This window comes from Echeneis naucrates, chromosome 16, assembly GCF_900963305.1.
Source record: "Echeneis naucrates chromosome 16, fEcheNa1.1, whole genome shotgun sequence".
Classification (NCBI taxonomy): domain Eukaryota; kingdom Metazoa; phylum Chordata; class Actinopteri; order Carangiformes; family Echeneidae; genus Echeneis; species Echeneis naucrates.
The window spans coordinates 9,700,266-9,721,278 of record NC_042526.1 but is presented as its reverse complement, the minus strand read 5'-3'; the positions used below and the strand labels follow the sequence as shown (position 1 = coordinate 9,721,278).

Sequence of the window (21,013 nt, the reverse complement as noted above, 5' to 3'; positions counted from 1 at the left end):
GTGTTTCCAAAGTGCATTTAAAGATCTGATCTCTTATCTTCAGATCTATCACAGATAATTGCAGAAAGAGTTTTGTTAGTGTGTTACTGACATCAAATACTCGAAGCTTCTCTGAGGCATGTAAGTGTGACGTTTCCTTACAAATAAATGATCATGATACTAAAAACCATTTCACTACTTCTTATCAATAAATCATGAATACACTTCATTGTGAACTTCAGTTGGTGGCCTACATTGGGACTTGACAAAATTACGTCTGTTTTGAGCGATGAAGTTGATGGCCCCTAAAAATCTCTGTCCGACATTTGAGAGTGTTGCCTCTGACTGTTCAGTGAAGTTAAGCTCTTAGCTTGTTTGAATAATTAATTTGAGAAATGCCACATTGGTACAGAGCGCTGTTGTGGTGTTCATTGATCTATGTTTTACTCTTCTGTCCAGGCACCTTGTCCTCACTCTGGAACATCTTACTGTGGGTGGCACTCGGGGTGTTTACTACATTACTTCCTGTCTTACCCAAGCCATGGGGAATACTGTTCTTCCTGGTCTCCCTTATTCTACGTGCCATCTACACAATGGGCCTGGGTCCGGCTCTGTTGTTGTTGGGTACTGTCAATGTGAGTAAATATAGATGTGAACCTGCGTTCTTAGGTGGACATACATCCAAGACAATAAATATTTTTTTTTTTACTCTGAATCTTATATCTTCCTTTTCAGCTCTTCAACAAGATAGTCTTTCTCGTCAGTTTTGTGGGCAACCAGGGGACATTCACTCGAGGTTACAAAGCAGTTGTGATGGACATGCTCTTCATCTACCATTTGGGCTATGCGATCATCTGCGTCCTGGGCCTCTTTGTGCACGAGTTTTTCTACAGCTTTTTGGTAATAAATTTCATACTACATATTTTCCTTTCGGTTTAACATTGTGTAACATTCACTGACTGTTCAGCATAGCTGCACCAGTTATTGCTGATCACTCACTGATGTGTGTCTTTTATAGCTTTTTGACTTGGTGATCCGAGAGGAGACGCTGCTCAACGTGATAAAAAGTGTCACGAGGAATGGCCGCTCCATCATTCTGACGGCTGTCCTAGCAATATTCCTTGTGTACTTTTTCTCTATCATCGGCTTCCTGTTCCTCAAAGACGACTTCCGTATGGAGGTGGACCGGCTTCCTGCACCAGGTCTGAACTCTTTGTAATCAAAGTAGCTGCAAGTTAAGTGCTGCTACAGAATTCGAGCTTAGCTTGAAGCTCTACCCTGTCTTACCTAAAGTTCACAATTTGTTTTTTTTATTAAAATTTCTAAAACAAAAACAAAATGAAACCTGAAAAATATCACACATATACACTCTAAATAAAAAAAAAAATAGTAGACTAGACTATGTACAGTACATAGTATATATACATACACAGGCACATGTTTTGAAAACACTGTTGAGCGTGGGTGTGCTAATGAGCTCCGGCACAGTGCTTCACTGGTCAGGAAGACAACCTGCTAGCACATGTGCACCTGTTGCATAACCTGGTGGCCATGCCATCCTGTGTTTTGCTAAACAGAGCACAGCAGACACAGCAGAGCAGTAGTGGATTATGTAACCAGCTGGGCTCACGCCTGTCTGTCTGTTAGCCGAGGAGTGAGCTGAGACACAAATGGAGTGCCATCAAAGCTGAGGAGCACCCTGTCCACAGTCCACTCGCCTCAGCGCTGTGACCCCTGCGCTCTACCTCAGCCCTCATTTCCCCATAACTCCCCTTCCTTTTCTTCTGTTTCTTGATTTCCTGCCCTGCCCTCTGTCCTCAAGCCCCTCAGGGAGAAAGGCCCTTTTGAGGACCCCATGGCTTCACTGCACAGTCTTACTTCTGTGTGTCTGCCTGGGCTGATAACACTTTAGCGCAGCTCCTCTGCTGCTTACGGTGTGCAAATAATTTGTTCAGGTTTTTTTCAGCAACACTTCACCACCCACCCGGCAGCTGCTGCCTCAGTTTACATAATGTCTGTCTATATCTGATTTTATTGCTGAGAATGATCAGGAAACCATTTTAATGCTACAGCACAATTTAATCACTTTATGATCATTGACTTTTCTTTAATTTTGATTGCAGGAAAAAGGGATTTATTGAGTAACAATGGAGTTACTGAAACATGTATGAAAGACAGCTGTCCTATCCCAACAGCCAAATCTGTTCACGGTAAGTTTAATGCTGAAAGAAAATGTAATTCAATTAAATAATATTTCTATTGCAGTCATGCATCTGAATTTTATTCGAATTGATTTTTTTACTTTAGAACAAATTAGAGTTGAATGTGCAAGTTTTAGGATTTTCCTGTGTGTGGGTGTGACTGTGACCTTTCTGGTAGTAGTCAGTACCTGAAACGCTATTCGCACACATGCAGGGAAACACATACACTTCCATGCAGTGTTTCACACAGCCGTGTTGTGAATGCACACAAAAAAAAAAAAACTTGATGAGGCATAATGGGTGACTCACACTCTTGTTTGTTCTCTGGCGTTTCCATGGTTCACCTGCACTGTAGGGACAGACACATGATCGTGTCCACATTCAGCCGCTCATGCTGTGTATGCCATTTACTTTATACTGCACCGTACATGATCATTTTATATGTGATACATGAATAATGTATTAGATTTTTTTCATAGATTATAGCACCTTAATCTTTCAATTCTTTTCCTTTTTTGCCTTCACGTTTATGGAGCCAAAGGAGGCAAAGATCCATTTGATCTCTTAGTCATGCCATTATCAGCTGTTCCCATGAAAAAGTCTTTCATTATTAGTCTGTAGTAGAAGCTGAGGGCTTGTGAATTCGGTCAGACATCTGAACTTTTGAACCATTGGTGATTTTCTTAAAATCCACACACTTTCAGTTGAATTGTATTAATTTTAGTTAAATTCAGAAAGAATAGTATGAAAAGTGAAATCAGAAGGTATGGCTTAGATAGGTTTATAAATGTAACTTGTTCTTTAGATGTAATGAAAAAGTGACTTCACTTGAAGATACAAAATGAAGCATATTCACGTTGAACCAGTGTGTAATTTTTGGGTCACTGGAAATTGAGTCATTACTGAACGTTGTTTTGCTGTAACAAAAATACAGAAATTAAGCTGCCACTGCTGCCTTTTCAATCTTGAATACTACTGTTTTTCTTCAGATTAGTTTTTTGTTGTTGTTGTTGTTGTTTTTTCACCTATCACTGGCATGTTCTGTGTGTGTTACTTATTGTAGATGAGGATGACGGGACTGAGCGGGTGTGCGACACTCTGCTCATGTGTATAATCACAGTGTTAAACCAGGGACTGCGTAATGGAGGAGGTGTGGGAGACATTCTCAGGAGACCCTCCAAAGAGGTAAGAAAAGCTAAAAAACAAATGAATAGCTGCAATCTCTTAAATTGACATCTGTAATCTGCCAGACTAAGTTTGAAGTTATGCATTTTCCCCATTTTTAACATCCAGGAGCCTCTGTTTGCTGCCAGAGTTGTATACGACCTTCTCTTCTTTTTCGTCGTCATCATCATTGTTCTCAACCTCATCTTTGGTGTTATCATTGACACTTTTGCGGACTTGAGGAGTGAGAAACAAAGAAAGGAGGAGATCCTGAAGACCACCTGTTTCATTTGTGGTGCGAACAGCTACATGGTTCACAGAAATGTATGGAAATGTCATGTAATCGAGCGGAATTTAAATATAAAGCTCATGTTTTACAGGTCTGGAAAGGGACAAGTTCGACAACAAGACAGTGTCCTTTGAGGAGCACATCAAATCTGAGCACAACTTATGGCACTACCTTTACTTCCTGGTCCTGGTGAGAGTGAAAGATCCGACCGAGTACACCGGCCCTGAGAGCTACGTGGCTCAAATGATTGCGGTCAGTAGATTAAACATACATACATTAAAAGTCACATCGTATCTGTTGCTATCACCTAAAAAGTTGCATTGCAAAAGTTAGTTTGCCATCACAGTACTGCAGCTAGATTGTTTTTTTTGTTTTGTTTTGTTTTTTTTTTTTTTTGGGGGGGGGGTTCTTGTTGCAACATATACAGCAGTGTAATTTTAGTGTTATTTAGACATATGTCTCACAAACACAAAATACACAAAAATACAGCCAGATCCAAAATGCTCTCTTCTTTATTATGTATATAGCACATTTGGACTGGATTTTGCTAGCAAGTCATAGCAGACAGCGTACAGCTGTCTCTGTGTTGGAGTGTTAGTTGTGCAGCCCTCCACAGTGAGGACACTTCTACAGAGAAACAGACTAGACTGAGCCTCTAGGCCTGTGCCAAGCATCCCAATTTATTTTCCTTCCCCCTCCCTGCTGAGAGAGAGAGATGGGTTCCTGTGCTTGGTAGTCTTCACTTTGCTGAGCTCCTAACCTGCTGGGACACACTGTGGTTAAATAGTAATTAAACCCAATCCAGGTCCATTATCATCAATGCAGCAACTTGCTGCACTGACACACAGACAAGAAGCTGAAGGATGTAAGGGCAACTTAAGGTGTTACTGTAAGGTTAATGGATTCATATAAAGGCTGTGAGCACAATGGCACATTTTGTGATTAACATTCAACTGTGTTAGGCATAAGAATGGTCACATTATAATGAACAATTTGCATAACAAACAGGTGACAGACATTGAATTAATATGCATCAGAGGATCTTCCAACAGGTCTGCTCTCTGATGCCAGGCCAGGTTATTGCCGTGTGATGAGGTAATGATGAGTCAGAAAACACCTTCTAATATGCTACAGAGCAGAAACACTCTAATGGACTCAAGATAATTACAAAAAAAAAGAAAAACCCCAAAACTTCCCATTTAGTTTTTTTAATGTTGTACCTAGCTATTATGCAAAAACAAATTTTTTTTGGGACCTACACTGCGTATCATTACCTACTTCCTGTCAGCTCCTCTGCCACTACCTGTCATCAGAAAAAAGGCATAAAAGCCCAGAAATTAATACTTATACTTAAACTATATTCTTTCAAAAGTCTCAGTACAGCAGTATTCATTTTCAAATTAAATGATGTCCTGGAATCAACTTAACTTAGATCCACAGTTTTCAGAGAAGAACTTTGTTAGTTTAACTTATTTAATTAACTTTATCTTCAGGCCAGTGTGTTTTGGTCTGTAACCTTCATCACAGTCCATACAAATAACATTAAACAAAATGGCCTTAAACTTAAAAACCTTTCACTGTGCACAGTTTATATACACAAGAGCCATTTAATAAGTTTAATATACCTTCAGAGTTGTATCTTATTGTTTCTGATTTAATTGGCACACATTGAAACAAATGGTTATGAGCGGAACAATTTTTTTTTTACCAGTACCTTGAAGATTTCTTTTTTTTTTTTTTTAAATATTAATAGATTTTTTTTTCCACAGATTTACGTGGCATGGAATAAAAATGAAAAAATAATGGCACCCAGCCAAAATGAATAGATTCTTAATCTGTCTTCTTCTAAGTTTTCAGCTCTGTGGAAGTTGCAACCCAAAAGGGGATGAAAGATAAATAAATGTAACACAAGTATGCATTTCACAGAACATTTAACTCCTCTTTGAAACAAGACCCTAACCTGTTCACACACAGTAACTGTGGATGAGACAGCATAGGTGCAAGAACTGAAGCAACAATGGAAAAACTGCTGAATTATAAAAAGTGGAGTCCACAGTGTTGCTCTCTGCTGCAGTCTGCTGTGTTTGTCTTCTCCACAAAACAGACCACGGTGGGGTTTGATGCGGTGTTTAGGTTGAAATAAGTCAGTCTGCAGTCGGGTGCTCCGTTTGATAAGCTTTATCTTTATTCTAATCTTCTGCACCACAGTTTTGGGGCAACAACACAACTCCAGGACTGATTTAAAGGCTGCCCTCCCTTCCCCTTGTTTGAAAAGAGCTGAAACTTGATGAACTCAAACACGCACTCTGACGTAGATGCTCTTAATGGGTGCATCTGGTTGGGAAGGATAGAGTGATGTGGTGCCAGGCAAAAGAGTAGGATCGTGTTACACTGACAGGCTGTTCTATGGCTGTGTTGGGCATGAGGATGTGAATCAGTGTGCTGGTGTTTGTGTGTGAAATTATAACAGCGACTACAGGCCAGGTACTGCAGCAGCCACAGCACTGTTACATAACCCATCTCAAGTGGCCTGCTAATAGCTCAGCCTTACATGGCACGTGCTCGCCTGTCCCTGTCTCTCTCTCCCCATCTATTACACACACAAACACACCCTCTCACTGTCACATCATGAAGCTGTTTTTATTTTAAACATGTGACATGTTGTCAGCGACCAAGCCCCAGAGACAGAAATGGTTAATAGAAAAAGAGTCTGCACTAAAATGAGGGCAGAGGTCAGGTTGTGTTTTATTACATGTATTTGGTCTTAGGCTTTTTAAAAGTTCTCAAATAAAGAACTTGCTGTGTGTTTAATAATTCATCTAATGTTTATTCTGCTTCTGTCATAGCCCATTATGAAGTCTTCAGACATCTATTTTTTCCTGACCAATAATCACAAAGCGGAAGAGAACGTGATATTGTATTTTTAAAAAGAGCAAAGCAGGAAAAACTTCACATTATTGAAACTGTATCAATCCATTTTCTGGGAGTTAAATTAAATCATAAATAATGAATAATAGGTCACCTAATGGATTACCATTTCCAATTTTACTGATTTGCACTGCTGCGCTGAGAGGTATTAAAGCAGATTGAAGTAATTGTGTAAATTTAAATTGTAAAAAAAGGAAGAGCACTTACCTGTCTCTTCTGGTTTGTGTTGCTGCTTTGCACACATCTGAAGTACAGTACAGAAATGTGTTTGAAACACAGCAGCGGTTTGGTGATGACATCAGAGCGAGAAGCACATGGATGCTTGTAAATTCACGCTCATTGAGGTGTTCAAATGGATCAGTGGGCAACGCTAAAGCTTGACTCATTCAGACAGAGCAGCTCAGCACAGTGGACTACTGTGCAGTCTAATGAATGGCAACTCACATTCTGTCCAGTCACCGTTTAACTTCATGTCATTCAATTAGAGATGATGCTTCAACCAGTGTGAGTGAATGTATATAACAGGACATTGTGTTTGCAGTTAATGAGATCTCTGAAGTCTCTTTATTGGAGTCACCTAATCCATCAGATATGGATGACTCAGTAAAATATGCATCAAATAGAGCACAGTTTTAAAAAACGAAGTTGAAGAGTTGTTTTTGAACTCACATGGTCTTTGCTGTTTTTGGGGGGGAAAAGGAGACTATTCTTTTTAGTGGCCCCTTGATGCTGGAGGCTCGAATTAGTCCAACATTTTCAGAAAGGCTCTTGTAGAATGACTCAATTCATGCTGTGCAGCTTATCACCCATCATTGGTATAACTGCTTCATGTGGAATGAGTATCCTAGGAAGGGAAATTAGTGGTTAAAAAAAAAAAAAAATCTTACAGGAAAAAAAAGTTCTGGAAAAAGTCATGGGTGCATGGATACTGTATATGTGGCTGATAACAGACGATAACAGGCTCCTCACTATATCTTTCAACGTGATTTGACCCCAGTGACAAACCTTTAGGTCAGTGGGCCTGCTTTAAGTATTTTTGATTCACATACGCAGGAAACTACCCATTAAAAATAACAAACTGCTTTCCACATCTTCCTCCAGGTAACACACAATAAAAGCATTTTTGTTTTCTATCAGACTTAAATTGCGCCTGCTCAAGATTCTCTCAAAGTTGATAAAAATAGGTGCAGGAATCCCATGATATGTCACAGCGATTAACACCTCACTCAGCAAAGTGTGATAAACTCATTAATTGAAGAAACAAAAACAAAAATCCCACACACCCCACATTCCTCTACATCTTCAGACTCCACTTGCCTTATGTCCGCATGTCCAATCTGGTCAGTTTTTCAATTCTTCCAGTCTATTCTTATATAAGAGCAGGTGGGAGAATACCTCACCACTCCTGCTGGACTTAATGTGGTGCCAGTCAAATCCCACTCTCAGCACCTCTTTAAGTAATTTTAATCACAAGAACTGGCCAAGGAATATTACATAAGATTAAGTGATGGCTAATATCTGTCTCTGTGAAACCTGCCTCACAGTCTGAGCATGTGTGTTGCAAAGCACACTGGCGCTCACAGTCTCCTATGTACATATGGATGCACATGCACACCAAAAGTACACACACCCACGCATGCACAGACACAGTTAGATCCATTACATAATGTTTTAGGTTGGTTTTGCTGGTGGATTTCTTGTAGCATCGTTGCCGAAGATTTGCGCTGTCCACTGTACTATTGGAAAAACAGAAATAAACTAAATATCTCTGTTTTGCATGTGGGCATGCACACACAAGCTCCGGCATAAATAACACTTTACTCCAAGCTGTATTCTTGATCAGTGACAGTGACTCATCCCCACATTGACAGTGTTTATGGTGTGTGAGCGAGCTGAAGTGCGGTTACTGTTTATTTGCTGTATAATCGCTATCCATGCCATCCATGAGACAGCAGCACTGCTTTAAAAGTCACACACCGTCAAGCGTTAAATGTGGAGAATGGTCCATTCTGATGGAATGATTGGTATTAAACTTCCACATCTGTCTCCATCTACCAACACCTCTGTTTACTCTCCTGCTGCAGTCTGGCTTTAGCACAGTGTCGTCTATGCTAACATGCTGTTGGCGCCGTCTCTTTGACCTACTGAGTCAGCTTTATTTCAACCCTTTATTCCCGTCACCTCTCTCACAATTTCCTCACCTCTCCCTCTGTCCTTCCAGGAGAAGAACTTGGAGTGGTTCCCCCGGATGAGGGCCATGTCTCTGGTGAGCAGCGAGGGAGACAATGAGCAGAATGAGATGCGCTGTCTGCAGGAGAAGCTGGACAGCACTGTCACTCTGGTGGCTCAGCTCTCAGGCCAGCTGGCTGAGCTCAAGGAACAGGTAGAGCGCCACTTCAGGACATTTTTCATGCTGTGCTGGGGAAAGCTCTGCTGTGAGCACTGTGGTAGTCTAAACTGAATGCAAAAAAGCAGAGTCACATCTTGTACGCTTCTCTTGCCTGCAGCACATGGGCTGTGCTGACCTTGAGACTCTAACTTAAAAAAAAAAAAAAGTTGCATCATTAGAGGATAAAGCTGCAGTCCATGTATGCGATGAGTTAAGTTATCTAGAATAATTTTATTCTATTGAATATATTCTATTTTTGATGCCCCTGAATGCAGCACGACAGGTGACTGTTGCGTCAACAATCAGCACGACTCAGAGACTCCAGTGAGCCTCTGGCTGTTGTGCTGCTGCAGTGTGACTGATCACTCTCATCACCTGCCTCCCCTGCATGTGATTCCAGTCACAGGCCTGTCCTTGTTCCTCTTCTGCCAGATGTGTGAAAACAGCTCCTACACTCCAGCACTAAAAACAACAACCTCTGTCAGCTTCAGCATGCAGCAAATTTATAACATCCCCTTTTTGGACATGAGACCTCACTCACACTTGAATGACCCCGGAGCCAGAAAACAAGGGCTCGTCTCTAAATCTGTAGTCTGGGTCAATTTCAGGTCATTTATTATTCTAATCTAGGTCGACAGTTGTCTATACTGACTAATAGTGAGTCATGGGGGTTTGTCAGGATGTTGCTCTGACTTTACAATAAACCCAATTTATCACCACAAGAGATGGGTGTGATGCTGTAGATGTAGATGAGACCACATCTTTCCAGTCAGAAGGGGAGACTTGCAGGTCTTACAGCAGCGCTGAACTCAAGACTGTTACCAACGGGGAGGAAAGTTCTTCCCCAGTTCCTCCCTGATCACAACCTCTGCTGACTCCGATTGTATCTGTGTGCTGCTACTGCATTTGTGTGGGTTTCGTATGCATTGTGTTTCCTTTAATCTGCATGTGCACTGTATGGTTTAAAAAAAAAAAAAAAACAGCCTTCATTTATGCTCAACAATGAAACGTATTCAATTAGTGAGAAATCAAACTTCCACTCCACATTTACATAGCACCCAACATTCAGGTAATAATTCTGCACAAAAACACGCCCACACATCACAGTGTCCTCTAATGAGGTTTCCAAGGGACATTTTTGTTTCCATTCATAACAGCACTGAATGAATGTGACTGTGGGAAGAATTCATCCGCCCTGCAAGATTTCGGTTAGATGCTGAAAAGGAAAGTTACAATTACAACAAAACTGCCATAATTATCGTTTGGGTTGTTTGAGTGTCACTTCACCTGCACTTCAAGTTTAAATGTCAGTCTGGAATGTAAGGATTATGTCAAAAAATAGTGGTAATTGTGTGTTTTGCATGAAAAAGTGTCTACAAGCAATAATGGCAGATGCGCAGGTTTATGTGCATGCAACAATTAAAATAAAAAGCCAATGATTTTTTTTTTTCTCTCTGTATCCCCTACAGATGACAGAACAGAGGAAGAACAAGCAGAGACTGGGATTCCTAGGTCCTCCTCAGCCCAACCATCACATCCCGCCACACTGAGGGGCCCGAGGTTCACACAGGACACAGCGGTGACACAGGGTGCAGGTTCACAACAGAAAACCACACAGAGATGGTTTCACACAAACACCGACTTTAAAGAGCAAAACATCTTCTACAATTACCTGATAGAAGTCAAAAGGACACACAGAATACTTCTATGACACTAACTCTGCCTTGTGGGATACAAACTGTTGCCTTACGTGCTCGCTCAGCCACTAGAGCACACTTTATAGGTCGTCAGTGCACACTGGGGTTTGCAGAGGTATGGTGTCACATCTCTGTGAATGATTGGCCCAACACAGCACACACCTGCTATTGTAGTGTTAGTGTGCCAGTCAGGGATAAGGGAAAACATTTTGGTAAGGTTAATGGTGAAGGGCTGTCAGGTCTGTTGACTGTCCAACCAGCCACACAGAGATTAGTGATTGCCTGTGAGCAGAGAAACCTGGGGGGAGGTTTCCTGCATCTCTAAATGATCACCATGTGAAGAGTGTGTGCACTAAAATCAAGGATTCTCTCTTTCATTTTAGGTTTTTAGATATCTGATGGTATTTATAAGAAAATGTGTCTCGCATAACTTGAGAATTATAGTTGCATTTTGGAATAGGATTCATGCTGCCTTACTCATTAACTTTTACAAACAATAAACTGCGATTACTGAAAGTGCACTTTTTCAAAGAAAAGGGCAAAAAGCCAAGCCTGTAACTGGAAGCATTTGTTAGTCTGGAGTGTTTTTGATGGTTTGTGTTTGAACATGCATACACTGCACCATTTCAGTTGCGTTTTTACAAATTTCTGCAGAGCATAAGTAAAAGAAATGTGAATTGAAATAATGATTGCCTGTTCAAAACTTACTTGAAATTTCTTTTGAGTCTAAATCTTATCGTATTGGTACATCATGTAGTGCTGACTGAAGATGGCAAGCTTACAGTTCTTTGTTAAGATACGAACACTCTCATGTCTCTAGAGATGTCAGCTAATCATGTAATATTCAGTTTATCTGCTCATATTATCTTTATCTTCTACGGTTTCTTAAACTTTTTTTTACATTTCTAGTCACTCTCGCACTGCAATTGATTGTAAAATCTGAACTTGTGTTTTTAAACTTGCACAAATGCATGACAGATTACAAGTCTGTGCACTTGGAACTGTTATTTGACACTTTCTGTTAAAACAAAGTGTATATAAAAATGTATTTCATGTGGTCAGATGTTGTAATAAATTTGTAATAGAAGTCAGTGGTGCACTTTGAGTCAGAAGCTTGCGAGGAGCGTTCGCCTCTGTCGTGGCTGTTGTTGGGGATGAATGAGCACTCCCCCACATTCACCCTGACCCACCACGCACCCACACACTCATTGCTTACTCACACTTGTGCTTATCTGTGAAGGGAACATGGCAACCCAGGAAAAGACCTCTCTTCATTCAGACAGCATCATATTTCAGCTCAAGCATGCTGTGTAGTCAGTTCATATTAAGCGTGAGGTTAACAGTTATCACTCTGCGCTGCTTTATTTAGGCCATCTTGCCAGTAACGTGCAGCTAATTAACAGTTTATATGATACATTAGATCCATTAGATTAGACCAGACTTTTGTTCTCACATCTGTTCTTCTGAAGAAATTAATTCTCAAGCTTTTTTTTTTTTTTTTTTTTTTTTTTTTTTTAAGAATTAAGCCATTAAAACGCATAAGATGTTCCACAACCAAGTGTGATTTGAATTGAAGTGAGCCAGATAATTTGGTAAAATAAAGATACTGATTTTTTATAGAAAAACATTTTCCAGTGAACGTAGTTTTAAGGAACAATATTGATTCTATGTGATAAAATACAGTGAAATAGCATTCAGTTTACAATCTTTTCAAATGAGGACACTTCAAACATGATGTATGATTTTGAAAGGGAAGATACGACGAAGCTGTAGAGTCAGTAAAGTGCTCCGCGGAACCACTGATCAACATGTTAATGTCATTGAGCACATCTGCGTGTTTATATCGAAGGTTGTGAGGCATTGGCTATAGTGTGACCTGTCATCCACACATTCATCCACCTTGTTAATAATAATTTTGTTTATTTTGCTATTTGTGAAGTGGATAATTCATTCCAGTGGATGTGTATTTGTGCTTGTGTAACAAATTTCAAATGTTAAACGGATCACAGAAACTGGTCCTTTATCCCGTCCTGTCATTTACCCTCTACAGAGAAACCCATCCCTCTTGGCTTCACTTTGCTGTTTACGCTGGCAGGCCTGCATTTGCTCCTGCTAGCTGTGACAGCCATTAAAATTAGCTCACGCAGCGCCATAATGGTGAGCAGCTGTCACTGCATAGACAAGAATGGTAAAGTGCAGCATTACTGGAATGTGGAGAGGGAAGGGAGGGGAGAGGATAATACCAGGGCCATTATTACTGTCTGAAAAGTCTTCTTGCTATAGTGTGACACCAAACAAACACGCACTGCTTCCGAAACAGACCGTTTATCAGCTGAGTTTTATGTTATGACCATGGAGAAAAAGCATTGCTGTCCACTTAAAGAAAATTTTCATTTACTTGAGGAAAGTAAATTCAGGACATTGAACAAAATGCTCTGCATGCTTTCAACCCCTCACTACATATTGAGCCTTTTAAATGCACACGAGCAGTGTGGAATTTACTTTTTGCTCAAAGACTTGGACACATTGAAACAATCATTTTTTTTAAACCCACAGTCAGGAGTCATGTGCTTGGTCTAAGTGTTTTCAGTAGTGAGAGAGAGAAAATACGCAGAGAAGGTCAATAAATGCAAGCTAAAGTCCCAAACACCTCTGTGGCTGGAAGCATTGGGGTGAATCGGACACTTTGACCCTGAAGGATCCACACCAAAATGAAATGTAGGGAAAATTCACTTAGAATTAAATTATACATTTAAGCTATATGCTGTAAATAACTAGGCATAATGTGGATGTACATGTTAAATGAACATTGTTGAGGTTTGTGTAAATGCATATTGATCTTCTTTCTTCTATAATTTCCTCCAAAGCAGCCAGATGTTAAATATAAATATAAGAATAATGAAGGTCAAATGATCTATCAAAAAACTGCTACTGAGTGAGGAGGCAGGGGGAAGGTCCCTCCTTGCTGTCATTTTTATAAATAAACATGCCCCTGTGATGACTGGCATGTGACTTCCTGTGTCTGACATTGTGCCTTTGTGGTCACATGATGCAACAACATCACTCTAAAGAAGTAAATGGAAAAACCCTGCAGATGGGCCTGTGTGCTGGGTTAGGGTTACCACTGTATACAGACCCAGCATATACAAGGTGTGAAATTTGTCATTAAACAGGAACAGGAACCCTTTAATGTCCTCACTAAAAAAAAAACTAAGGAAATTTGATTTCTTTTCATTTTTATTTCCTTGGGGCAATAACAACAAAATAAAACAATTTTTAAAGTTTTTAAAATATAGGCCTCTACCAAACAGTTGCGATGACACTTTGTGGTAAATGTATTAAAATACATTCAAATATCAAAATGTGCTCTCCCAAACGGTTGAGCAGGACCTTAAAGGGTTAAATGATTCCCACACTACTGTAAAGGCTAATTTAAAGTCCTGATAGTTTTCTGCTAAACATTGTCCAACAGTACTCCGTTCTCACAGAAACAGAGATCATGACATAGCTGAAGTTTGATTTAAAAAAAAAAAAAAATGCACCACCAGAGCGATCCCTGAGGTCACAGTAATTTACAGGGCACTGAGATAACTTTGTCTTACGCTGACATCATATATTAGTCATAAGGTTAGATTCTGCCCATAGTTTCAAAATTGCATTTGTTAGTAATATGGACAAATTACGTTCAAATGTCTGTTCACCAATCAGCGTTAATGACATGCATGGTATTCAGGGGAATTGTGGTCTTTGCAGCCTCGAGGTTGCAGAAAATTGGAGTAATCTCTGCCCAGTTATCAGCCTTTACTCGTAAAAATTCAAAATTGTCACTATCATAATGAACGTGAGTTACAAAGTTTCATTTATTAACTGTATACAAGTGGTGGTCAAACAGGGAAAGGGAGGAAAAACTCCAAATAGTTAAAACAAATAATTGCATTTGTTTAATTTGTCACAAGTAGTTTGTCAGTCCTAAAATGGAACATGTTGGCATCTTTGTTTAACTCAAATGAAGAGTCCTTTCACCTTATTTAAGGCTTCACTCAGAAATAAATCATATTTTCACTTACAATACAGAGTGTACACAAAACTGTGAGTAAACTGCTAATTTCTTGTTTACCCGTTGCTGCTCAGCATGTTTAAACTGTAGGTGACTACAGCGAGTGAGATTAAAAAAAGCTGAACACTACATAAGGAGCATTTTGAAAGCGCAAAGTTGTGCAGTTTTTCCGTCCCTTTTGTCTTGACCCACAAACAAACAAACAAAAAAAGACAAACTACTGTAAACACATTGAGATTGGGATACTTCAGTACGGCTGCCTGTCTCAGTCCCCCTTCCCTTACCCCTAGCTCCACTTTGTGGCTGTAGTCGTTTGACTCCTACAGGCTGTTTGAGTCATGCAGGCCACTGGCCTGGCGTCCGCCTTTGCCAGCTACAGCCCAGATCAGTCTGGATCCAGTCTGTTGAAGTGTAGTCAGCCCAGGTTTTTGTTACTCCTCTCGGCTTTCAATCTGAATAACTCGACTGTGAAGTGCAACAGGTTTCACATGCGTCGGCTGAAAAATACAAATATGTTTATGTCGTGCGGCATGCTACATCGACATTAGCCAATATAGAGTTTAATATTTCAACATTATGCAAATGACCAGTTAGCAGTTTAACTAAAAAAGCTGATTTTTTTTCTTCACTAAAATGTAAAAAAGTTTTAGTAATACTGACTGCTGTGTTTAGCCAGTATTCGACTTTTTTACAGTGTTAGGAAGAGGGTTAGATTCAGTATTACACATAAAGCATATAACATGATAAAATGATTCATGAATATCAGTTACTCAAAGCAAAGCTGTGTTGTGTTTATAGGTTAGGGTTAGGCTTGCAGGCGTATGTGATAGATTTAGGATACATGTTGAGTGTATGTCATGAGAGCAAATGCCAGTGTAACTAGAAATATTGTGAGGAATTTATCACTGATAAACAATAGTTGGTTTGGATTTCCAAAAATAGACCAGCTGCTCTTATTTATCTATACAAGTTATTTCTCATAACAACAGCAACTGGAAGTACAAATTATTTATTTGGTATACAAAATTTGTGCAAAAACAATGTTTCAGAGCCACAAAAGGGAAATATAAGATGGCATCAAATAAAATACACAGACTGTCAGGCCTTTATTGTGTAAACGCACGTTTGGCGTTGCCCTTCCATCAACTCTGTCTTCATCATATTAAACCTTCTGCCACTGCTGGGTGGAGGAAGATCCAATCTGAAGACCAGCAAAAAAGACCTGGTAACGGTCCTTCCACAAGATGAAGGCAGCGACAGCACAGACAATTGCTTGGACCAGGTTCAGCACGATTTGGATCAAGAAGTAGAGCGTGAGTGTCTCAGTGATGGCCCCACAGTCAGTGACCCCCTCATAGGTGAAGGGGCGTGCTATCGGGTCATCTTTATCCAGTGTGCACACACAGTCCTCCCCCGACTGCTCACAACTGAAGGCACTGGCCTGCGTGTAGTGATGTCCAGCGAATGCCACGACCAGCAGGGAAACAACCAGGCCGATTGTACACAGGACAAAGTACAGGAGCTGTGGAAGGTGGACAACCCGAGAGAAGTCATTCAACCTCACCTTGGAGGCTTTGATTAAACAAAATGCTCTGCATCACCTACTCAGTACATTTTATCTGGCTCGGCTTTACCCTGTTGTCTTATGATTAACTCAGAGTAACAAACCTGTAGCTAAGAAACAGACATGCTGGCTCAGTGCCGATAGCAATTCAAAGAGATTACCCACAATACTACAGGGCAAGGTCTGACCTGCAGAGTAGGAGCCCAGCTTTTAACACAGAGTAGACACAGCACATGTAAGACTGCCCTGCAGCTACAGCCGCTTCCCACCTTCAGTGCACGTCCAGTGTGAGTACACTCAAGATGAGTGTGTCTAAAAATATAGTTGTAAAATGTGACAGAAGCTTTGTCTTGTTTATGCAATTGCACATGCTCAATAACGCCAAACCCTCATTTTGATTTAACGCTTATATAACAGGAGCCGCATCCGCTGATGTATTTTGCTCTATGTTATATGCTGCTTATGGAATTATGTAAGTGATGAGCGGTTCTTGATTTGAAATGGCATTTATGTTAATTTGGGAACAGCTGTCAAATCTGAAGTATAATTGATTACAGGGAGATGTATGCACATCAACAAGTCCTTCGCTGAGTATTATTTGCTTTACTGGATGGAAATTAGGCGAAGCACCAAAGCAGAAAGAAGTCAAGGGTTAGGGTTAGGGTTAGGGTCATGTTTCTGTTCATGGGAAGGAAGCGAGAGACACTGGGATTCGTGAAATGACAAACATCAGTAAACTTTCAAACAACAGAACAGAATTCACTGTTATTATTCAGCAAGGAAGTGATATCCATCAATATCATAAGAGCATTTTATATTTTCCCCTATTTGAGATTGTCTCATTGTAACAACCTCAAATAAACCAAATATTGTCATATAACCATTATAATAATTTAAAGTTTCACAATAAAAGCACAGTTAGAACAAGCTTTTTCAATCATTCAGACCAGTTTGCTAATTTAGATGCACCTCTTAAATCAAACTGTTGCTTAAGTGCGTTGAAACATCGCGTTGTGCACATATGTGAAACTGCTGTGCACACAAAATGTTCAGACACATCAAAAAGGAGGAGGCCGCTTCCAAGGTCCTGCTTCTCAGCAGCAAACAATGGTGGGCTGATTTTAATTGCCTTGAAATTCCAACTGCATATATTGTATGGCTAATTAAGCTGTACGATGCAGCCGCATTAATGAATGCACTCATCCAGTCATAGCCATCCCTGCAGAGCTCTTTAAACAGGAATGCAGTTAAATGCCCCCTTCTCTGTGCCAGTGACTGTGGGTTCCACTTCCTTCAGAACAGCCACCTAACAGTTATATTTTGTGTGAGTAAAACATATTTCTCTGTAAAATGTACTGATCCTGTGCATTAACAAAGTGGATTTGACTGTATATACGTCGCTTGACCTCATACTTCCCTCTCACTTTTGCAGAAAATATGTAAGGATGTGTTTAGGCTCACCTTGACAATGAACTGCATAGATGACCTCTCATCGGGGAGGTAGGTGATACAGTACAGGATGAAGCCCAAGATGGAAACTAAACACAGCTGCAACAACACACCAGAAAATTCATTTAGTTAGACTCACTCGTATATAAAAATTTATCAGCGTAATGAACGTTATTTTACAGCCTCTCATCACCACAATGAATGTCATCAGCCCATTAATTTCAGACATGATGCCCACATGATGATGTTTTAATCTACAACACCTTGCTGCTGTATGTGAGCTTCAGTCTGTGTGTTTGCTGAGACACAGCATGGAAACACAAATCTTGTTCTACAGAATCTATTGTGGCCAGGTTTCCAAGGGTGTCTCTTAATATTGCATGATTCAGCAGTAAGCTGTCATCTGATTACATTACTCTCTCTCTCTCACACAGACACACTCACACTCTATCTCCTCAGTGCAATTGGAGTCTTGTGACTAACGTTCAGCATCTTATTTAAATGTTTTTCCCAGGTTCTTAAGCGCTCAAGGTCCTTGCCAGAGTTCTCGATGACCTCAGTGTTTTTCACTTGGCTGAATCTCGTGAGTATATAACTCGGGATGTTGGTGTCCAGGGATGTTTTCGAGGGTAGATGGTATCTGTGAGAGGCAAAGCGAGTCCTTAACAGGAACATTGTGTTTTCTACTTTCACAGCCATCGGCAGACAGTTAATCATTGTTCACTTGTAATCAAAAGGAAATGAGGATTTAACTTAAACTATGAAACACTTTAAATGATATTTCATTTCCTTTTAGTTTGTTGGATCTAATCTGTAAACACACGTCCGCTTCCTTTGGTGTTTCAAATGAAATCTCAAAAGCTTTCCATGTTTATACTTTTGCAGACATTTTGCAGTTTACATTTCACCAAATTAAACTTAAACTACCTTTGTCGCATTTCAGCTGTTTCCAGTGGTTACACATGAAAAGACATTCTTTTCATGGTTTAGACATGGATGAATATACGTACTTCCTTCATCTTTAACAGTTGAACCACTTACAGTGCTCATTCTGCAGCTCTTAGTTTAACTTTTGTCACTTTACAGACGCATTTGAAGTGATTTTAACTTTGACTGGCACTTCAGCACTTGCTAAGTGCGTCAACTAACTGAGACTCTCAAACAATGTTTCATACTACATTGTGATATAACACATATAAATAAAGGCTTTAAAGACTTTTTATTAAATGTCAATTTTGTAAAAAAAAAAAAAAAAAAAAGCCTATCGTTACTCAACTGCAATTCTAATGAGTTTTGAAGCTACATGTCACATAAAGGTAATTCAAACGAGACTTCAAATTTACGAGCTTTAATAAAGTAGATGAGATGTACTGAGCAGGAGAAGGTGTAAGTCTGTGAAGCACAATGATATCATTCATGGCATGCTGTGATTGGCTGGGCTGTTTCATCAGCCCAGATATTGTGGATTTGTTGCAGCAAAAACAACAGAAGCTTTTTGGTGGGCTCCAGTGGCTGAGACACACTGAAGAACTGTGACAGGTAAAGACTGATCAAACTGTTTTTAATGGCCAGTGCTGACATGCAGTGTGGTGAGGATGGACAACAAATTGTGGGACATAACTCAGGGCAAAGTGTCAGAATGGGAAACTCAGGCTCCATGCAAACATGTGAATATAGAGGCTGAAGTTAGAGCATACGGATGGAGCTTACAATGATCCCAGCCCAGTGTGGTGTCTCCCTGGTCAGAAGTGAGGGGCTGATGGCCAACATGAGAAAGGCCACAGCTGTGACGGCCACCCCCAACAGCAGCTGGAGTAAGGCGACGAGCAGAGGGAAGCAACACCCCCTGCACCTTTTGCGGTCTCCTGGCGCTGGGCTTTCATCTCTCTTCTTCTTGCCCTCCTTCTTGTCTGAGGAACGTTTCTGCCCCTGCCCCATTTCTCCTCCTGTCTCCACACTCTTTTGTCTTATTGTCCTCTTGGCTTTTTCTGTTGAAGTGTTTGGGGTGGATGAGACTGTCTGCTGTCTGCGTCTGTCCTCTTCCCTTCCCCTCCCGGCTGCGGCCTCCTCTCACCATACACCCAGCTTGGCTGCTATTTGGAAACAGAGACGGCTCTGAACTAATATGGAAAACATTTGGACTGGATTCCTAAAGTTGCTCCAGTGCCACATATAGAGCAGGCAGCATACTGTGGAGGAAAGAAAGAGGAGGGAAGGAAGGGGGCAATGAGACACAAAGGGGGATTCTAACATACGACCAAGAGATGATTTCACTTGTAGTCACATTAAAGACACGAAAGGGAAAGGGCAGAGGTAAATTAGCAAGTACGAGTTAATGAGAAACCAGTGCAGAGCAGGTCACACTTCATTTGAGATCGGGAGTGATTGGATCATTCTTTTGTCAGCACCGTTACACAAGAGAGCCATATGCTGCCAGCCAGAGGGTCACATGACTTACAGGAAGGAGTAATGTGATCATAAGGCATGTGAGGGCATTACAAGGGCTCAGATGTGGATCTTTTTGGACACTTTTATGTTCACAAGAGTGTAACAGGTGTTATTTTATATCAGATCCACTTCCTGGCGATATTTATATAGTGTTTTGAATTTGAAAAAATATATATATATCGATTGGGGCTGTTTGCTTTTACCATTAGTCAAACACAGTCAAATGCGATTTTTTTTCATTGTTGATTTATTTATTTATTTATTTTTTATTTTTTATTTTTTTTGAGGGGGGGGTTGATCTGAAAATAATTAATTTAGGAAATCAGACGAATCAAAAGACTAAATCAAAACACGTCAATTAGCAATTTCCCCTCCAGCGTGGGTCACATTATCGTTATTATTGTTGTAATCATCGGACAGACAGTCGGGCTGAGGTGAGAGAGCAGCCTCCATGCTGCTTGTAATAAAGAACAGGGCTGCACGTGTTTGAGCACACTGTTGGGTCGGTGCCATGGTTACTGACAACGCAGCCCGGGACGTCTGGAGATGTTTTCCGAGGTTACCCTGCTCCGCTCCAGGAACAACACGCTGACAGGCGCGCACCACCGCGCACACACTTGCAGTGCGTAAAAGAAGTCGCCCCTGTTTACGCCCCATGTTTATATTCGTGTTAAATTCGGACATTTGCATGGATGGTGTTTCTTTGTTTTGTTTTGTTTTGGCCTATCCTGTAATATTAAATATTTTGGATGAGCAGAGTTTATTTCGATCGGTGTGCTCCTCCCCGACGTGTGCCAGACGGTCTGGTCATTTCTGCCTGCTTATCTTATTTATCACACCAGAGCAGC

The 21,013-nt window shown here is 40.5% G+C and overlaps 2 protein-coding genes across 2 annotated transcripts in view; one reads left to right on the top strand and one right to left on the bottom strand.

The window, feature by feature from the left end:
• Positions 1-11,738, top strand: part of itpr2 (inositol 1,4,5-trisphosphate receptor, type 2) — a 52,157-nt gene extending 40,419 nt beyond the window's left edge. The window contains exons 49-57 of the mRNA XM_029523915.1: positions 439-614; positions 715-879; positions 998-1,181; positions 2,103-2,189; positions 3,244-3,365; positions 3,474-3,639; positions 3,725-3,885; positions 8,783-8,944; positions 10,420-11,738. Of these exons, the coding sequence (XP_029379775.1) occupies positions 439-614; positions 715-879; positions 998-1,181; positions 2,103-2,189; positions 3,244-3,365; positions 3,474-3,639; positions 3,725-3,885; positions 8,783-8,944; positions 10,420-10,500 (1,304 nt within the window). The 3' untranslated portion in view covers positions 10,501-11,738. The remainder of the gene's footprint in view (positions 1-438; positions 615-714; positions 880-997; positions 1,182-2,102; positions 2,190-3,243; positions 3,366-3,473; positions 3,640-3,724; positions 3,886-8,782; positions 8,945-10,419) is intronic.
• A 2,148-nt stretch (positions 11,739-13,886) lies between these two features.
• sspn (sarcospan (Kras oncogene-associated gene)) lies at positions 13,887-19,897 on the bottom strand. The gene is made up of 3 exons (XM_029523328.1): positions 19,428-19,897; positions 17,730-17,816; positions 13,887-16,226 (listed from the first exon to the last, which is right to left on the bottom strand). The coding sequence occupies exons 1-3, from the start codon at positions 19,653-19,655 to the stop codon at positions 15,867-15,869; spliced, it is 675 nt and encodes a 224-aa protein (XP_029379188.1). The 5' UTR covers positions 19,656-19,897; the 3' UTR covers positions 13,887-15,866.
• Between the last annotated feature and the right edge of the window lie 1,116 nt (positions 19,898-21,013).